This window comes from Pholcus phalangioides, unplaced genomic scaffold, assembly GCF_987345545.1.
Source record: "Pholcus phalangioides strain wild (caught in Gottingen) unplaced genomic scaffold, Ppha-v1.0 ptg000005l_1, whole genome shotgun sequence".
In the NCBI taxonomy this organism is placed as follows: Eukaryota; Metazoa; Arthropoda; class Arachnida; order Araneae; family Pholcidae; genus Pholcus; species Pholcus phalangioides.
The window spans coordinates 9,084,084-9,090,617 of record NW_028301598.1 but is presented as its reverse complement, the minus strand read 5'-3'; the positions used below and the strand labels follow the sequence as shown (position 1 = coordinate 9,090,617).

Below are 6,534 nucleotides of genomic sequence, written 5' to 3'. Positions count from 1 at the left end.
CTTGCCTGCCCTTCCTGAGCCCATGCTGATTTTTCACCAACACATTATCTTTCATCCACTTCACGAGTTGCCTTTTAATAGTAATTTCCAGTGTATTGGAGGGTTATTTTACGGAAATTTGGCCCCTGATATTTCGTTTGTCCTGACTGTATGGGTGGTTGAGAGAGTGACTGACTGTGTGAGTGACCAGGTAAGTGACTGATTGTGTGAGTGACCAAGTGGATTGACAATTGAGAGATTGACGATATATCAGTGAATGACCACAAGACTGACCGAATGGGTACAATTGACTGTATGAGTAAGTGAGTGACTGTATGAATGACTGACCAGGTAAGTGAATGATTGTGTGAGTGACCAAGTGGATTGACAATTGAGAGATTGACGATATATCAGTGAATGACCACAAGACTGACCGAATGGGTGCAATTGACTGTATGAGTAAGTGAGTGACTGTATGAATGACTGTATTAGTGATCAAGCTAGTGACCATTTGATTGACCAAGTGAGTGGGTATGTGATGATATGAGAGAACAAGTGAGTGTGGTAACTCATAGTCACTCACTCACTTGGTCACTAATACAGTCATTCATAGTCACTCACTTACTCATGCAGTCAAATGCACAGTCACTCGTACACTAACTTGACTACCCATACAGTCACTTGATCACTCATTTTATCACTCATAAGGTCATTTACTGACGCATACAGTCACTCACACTCACTTACTCACTCTTACAGCCAGTTGCTTACTTGCTCAGTCATTCATACGGTCTGGGCAGGCAAAATGTCTGGGGGCAAAATGCACCGGAGACAAAATGTTGGAGGTGAAATTTTCAGATCTCATTGAAGAGAGTTAGTCAAACTCACCGATACCATACTACCAATTTATGGATCAGTGTTCTTCAACCTTTTTACACCTGCAGACCAGTGAAAATAATTCAACAATTTCATAGGCCAATAAAAATAAGAAAAATAATTTACGAACAGGTAAAGAAAAAAAAGAAAAAGAAAATCTGCAGACTGGCTGACAGCAAAAACAGAAACGAGAACAAATTTAGAGATACAATATTTTACTACCACAACCATAAAGGCCCAAGCGTAAATAAATACATCGATACAGTATTTTATAGTTTAACACTTAAATGACCGCATATTATTTCCCGTAGGCTTACTCTAAGACCGGCGATTTTCTTGTTTGGAAATGGAAAACAAATGCATATAGGAAATTAAAAATCGCGAAATCTCATTCCCGGTCTTTTACGTCTCCACATTGAAACAGGAGAAATCTCGTGAGCGGTCATTTAAGTGTTAAACCCAGAATAATGCAGCATTCGCATTAACACATTCACTGCAGGTCTTAAATTGCTTGTCGAGTCCGTGGGGGGGGGCGCATTTTTTTAAAGATTAAAACTAGTTTTGCACATGACGCCACCATGGCATAATGAGCCCCCTAGTACAAGTCCTTCATGATGCCACCATGGTGTCATTAGCAGTGAATGTGTTAATGGGGGAAACTTTTTTAGCAGACCGGCAAAAAGTTACAACGGACAAGTGTGTTTGGTTTGAAAGAAACAACCAGCGGTTGAAGAACACTGACCATAGTGTTTGTAAGCAATAGGGCAACAGGATGCTATTTGGACCAATATTTTCCTTTCAGCAATCACAACAACCAATCATAGGTATAAAATTGTTTAGTGAATTAAATTTGATTGAATTTCACAAGTGCATGAATCCAAGATCAGACCTAACTACCCCATTCACACTGTTCTTGCATACAAAGAATAATGAAACAGTGATAATTTGTTACATGATATATATTTTTTAAATGTGTTTTCAGTGAAGAATATCTATCTTTTTCTTTGCGCAATGTAAACAAATTACAGAATTTTATGTCAAAATACTGCTCTGATAAAAAAAAATCTAAGTTTCGCATTATTCACATTATAATACAAGTATGGATGATCATATCATACAAAAACACTGAATATCCAGTCTTCAGGAATAACACAGTACATCATTTTCACAACTTCTCATCAACATTGATGTAGTGATCCTTGCAAGAGTAATGGACATAAACACCATTAGGAAAATAAGCAAATGCACTGAAAAAGAAATTGCAATTTGAATTAACAAATTATTTTTCATTGCAACTGACTTAATTGAGTACAAAAACAAGAAAAGCATCCGCAAATAGATTCCATGCGTGACAACGAGAAATTTTTCACATTTCGAACAAAAGTTGTTATGATGATGTTTGAAGCAATTTAAAGACACATTAACAGTTCAAAGAAAATTCATAGACAACAATTCACCATTGGGAAAATTTTCCTTAACCAAAAATTCATAGACTGTAACAACTCATCGACAATTCTACACAAGTCAGTGTGCTAGTAAGTAAGCGAGGTATGATTGAGTGAATAAGTCAGTAAATGATACAGTAGTTGCTGAGTGAGTGAGTGAGAGTGGTTAGTATTGGTGAGTAAGTTAACTAGTGCGTGAGCAACATACAGATAGAGTAAGTGACCTAATGAGAAACCCAGTGGTAGACTGAATGATCTATAGTGAGTGGGCAAGTGACTGAATGAGTGACCTAGTGAATAAGTGCATGAACTGGTGATTGAGTGCGTGAGACAGAGTGAGCAAGACCTAGTCATTAAGTGAATGACCCGGTGATTGAGCATGTATGTGTGACAGAGCGAGCAACTTAGACTGGGAGTAATGCAGTGAGCGATCTACTTAGTGAGTGAAAGAATGAGTGAGTTGGTGATAGAATGAGCAACCCGGTGTGTCAGTGGTAGAATGAGAGACCTAGACATGAAGTGAGGGACCAACCTACTGAGACAGTGATTGAATGACATTGTGTATGAGTGACCAATAAAGTGAGTGAGCAAGTGAGTAAGCTAGAGAGTGAGTGAGTGATATAATGCTAACTCACTCACTCAATCACGCATTCATTCATTCACTCATGTCTATCTCAAATGTCTATCACATGGATGCCTATGCACGAAGAAACAACCTCGTCATCCGAAATGTTCCTGAAGGAAAGGGAGAGGATACGGACGAGATTGTGTTAAAACTTGCGGAGAAGATGGAAGTGACAGTAGACAAAAGCAACATCGAAGCAAGTCACCGTCTCGGAAGCAGAAAAGACAAAGGCAAAAGTCGACCAATTATAGTCCGTTTTGTCAACCGTCGGCACAAGGAGCAGATACTAACCAAGGCGAAAAAGAGGCAGTCTACAACAAAGGATCTTGGATATGCAGGAGAAGCAACAAGGCTATATTTCGGTGAACACCTGACACCAAGGATGCAAGAGATCTACACCCTGGCCCTGGCAGCAAAGAAGACTCACGATTGGCGCTTCCTATGGACGAAGAATGGAGCTATCTACACCCGAAAGGACGAGGAGAGCAGAGTGTTCCAGCTATTGTCTAAGTACGATATAAAGGAGGTCTACGAAAGACAAGGTTTTTGAAAGATAAGTATTATTCCGAATTTTTTCTGATCCCATAGAATTTTTTTTTAGTTCAATTTAAAACGTAATAAAAAGATGAATAGTACAAACTCTTCGCGGTTAATTAATTGTAGAAATTTTAGCACTGAGGAAATTTATCCATTATACAACAACAAACGCTGCGAATTATCATTGTTTCATGCAAATATACGAAGCCTTAAAAAGAACTTCGACTCATTATCTGAAATTTTGACGTGCTGCAAAACACCTTTTAAAATTATCGCGTTAAGTGAAATCAGGGTCACTAATAAAGTAGAATGTAATTACTTGGGTATTAAAGATTTTGAACTATTAATTTCACCAAGAAAAAATAGCTCACACGGTGGCTCTGGAATGTACGTGCATAATAAGTTGAATTACAAATGCAAATCAGAAATAGTTATCGATGAATGTGAATCAATATGGATTGAAGTAAATTATAATAATTCAAAGGACAGCTTAATAATTGGATCAATTTATCGACCTCCTAGCTCTAATGTGAACAGATTTTTAGAGTCACTTGATTCTGTCTTAAACTCGCTGTCCACAAAGTCTACCGAAATATTAGTTTGTGGTGATATCAACATAAACTTATTAGCTAATAACAAAGTTTGTTCAGATTACAACAATATTTTATTGTCTTACGGACTAGAACATGTTATAACCAATGCCACTAGAAAATCATCAGCTTTGGATCATATTTTTATAAGAACAAAGAAACAAATATCTACAGTGGGCATTATAAACTCTGATATAACAGATCATCATCCGATCTTTATTTATCTTGATAATTTTAAAAATAATATTGATAGCCGTAAAGAAATCCACACTCGTTATGATCATAGCAAACTAAATTTATTATTATCTGATCCACCTTGGGTCTCCGATATATTTTCATGCAGTGATCCTAACGCTGCTTATCAAATCTTTTCTAAACATTTTGAGGATATACTGAAAGAAGCAGAAATAAAAAAAGTTAGAATTAAAAAGTATAGCATCCCCAAACATCCCTGGGTCTCTAGCTCACTTCTTAATTCTATTAAAAACAAAGACAGGCTTTATAGTAGATTAAAATCCAATCCTTTCAACATTCAATTAAGAGAAAAATATAAAACCTATAGAAATATACTGACATCTACTTTACGAAATGCCAAAAGAAAGTATTTTGAAGATCAATTTTTAAAATCTAATGGAAATATTTCAGAAACATGGAAAGTAATTAATCAAGTTTTAAATAAGAATACCAAACAATCTACTGTGATCCCGAGCCTAAAAATTTTAGGGTCTGTATCAGAATCAACTAATACTCTAGAGATTGCAGAAACACTGAATCATGCATTCTGTAATCATAACACTGATATGTCACCTGCTGTTAATAACGAAATTGTTGTAAATTATAATATAACATCTGTCGCGAATTCTTTGTTCCTGAACCCAGTTACTGCTGATGAACTAAACAGAATAATATCAAAACTTAGCTCTAAATCTTCTGTTGGTTTCGATAAGATAAGTATACGTATTGTGAGAGAAAATATAGAATTTTTTAAAATTTTTCTCTTATATCTAATAAATTTGATCTTTGAAAGCGGAATTTTTCCAGATCAGCTAAAAATTGCAAAAGTAATTCCATTATTTAAAAAGGGTGATCGAACTGATCCTCTAAACTATCGTCCCATTTCAATTTTGCCAACATTGAGTAAAATCATTGAAAAAGCGATGTACAATAGAATTTCGAATTTTCTAGAAAACAATTGCTCCATATATGAAAAACAATTTGGATTTCGCAAAAATATGTCAACTAAAACTGCACTTATATGGTTCATTGACACAGTGCGATGCGCTATAGATGATGGTAATTTCACGTACGGAATATTCTTAGACTTTAAGAAAGCATTTGATTTCGTAAACCACGAAATTTTACTAAAAAAACTCGCTCTCTATGGGATTCGTGGTGTAGCATTAAAGTTGTTTAAGAGTTACCTCTCAAACAGGAAACAATTTGTAAATATCGGAGCGTACAACTCTAGTGTCAATAATGTCACTTGCGGGGTGCCTCAGGGTTCTTGCCTCGGACCACTTTTATTTCTGATCTATGTCAATGACATCTATAAAATATTCAGAAATTGCAAAGTATTTATGTATGCAGATGACACGGCCCTTTTACATTCAGGAAATCAAATTCCTCAAATCATAGATGAAATCAACTACGATATGAACATATTAAGCACCTGGCTATCAGTGAATAAACTACAACTCAATACTTCTAAATCAGTTTGCATACTTTTCAGACCTTGGCAAAAACCGTTGGATACTGTGCCATTGCCAATAAAATTTAAACAGGATGAGTTAAAGTTTGTCGATTCGGTTAAATACCTCGGAGTTTTAATTGATGAGCATCTTTCATGGTCTAACCATATACTAGAAGTCAGCAAATCATTAAACTCCTATATATACATATTTTCGAAAGCAAGGCATTTCGTACCTTTTTATGTAATACGCATGTTATATTTTTCACTTTTTTTCTCTAAATTAACTTATTGCTTGGAAGTATGGTCATCTGCCACTCAAACATCCCTACAACCCCTGATAATTGCTCAAAAGAAAATATTGAGGGTAATGAGCTTTGCCTCATTTAATGAGCACACGACTCCTCTTTTTAAACTATGGCGAATTCTTCCGTTAGATAGCTTGGTAAAATATCGATTAGCTATAATAATGTATGAATCACTACATAAACTAACACATATTCCCTCTTTTCCCATCACTGCACACGGATATCCAACAAGATTCTCCTCTAGAAACTGTATCCCGACCCCTACAGCGAGAACTAATTTCAAGAAAAATACGGTTTTCTTCCGGGGTATTCACATTTGGAATTCTCTGCCATTGAGTGTTCGAAATAAATCCTTAGCATTGTTCAAAATGACTGTATTTAACCATCTTCTGGATGAAAATCCCTTGGAATGAACAGTTCGCGCGTGCTCGTCTGTACATATGTACAAAAGCACTTGTTATCACTGATAAGAGGTTTTCTTTCCTTC

General features: G+C 36.0%; 1 protein-coding gene across 1 annotated transcript in view; it reads right to left on the bottom strand.

Annotated features, from left to right (window-relative positions):
* Positions 1-1,056: 1,056 nt before the first annotated feature.
* Positions 1,057-6,534, bottom strand: part of LOC149086256 (vam6/Vps39-like protein) — a 79,991-nt gene continuing 74,513 nt past the window's right edge. The window contains exon 26 of the mRNA XM_089232281.1: positions 1,057-2,102. Within this exon, the coding sequence (XP_089088407.1) occupies positions 2,021-2,102 (82 nt within the window). The 3' untranslated portion in view covers positions 1,057-2,020. The remainder of the gene's footprint in view (positions 2,103-6,534) is intronic.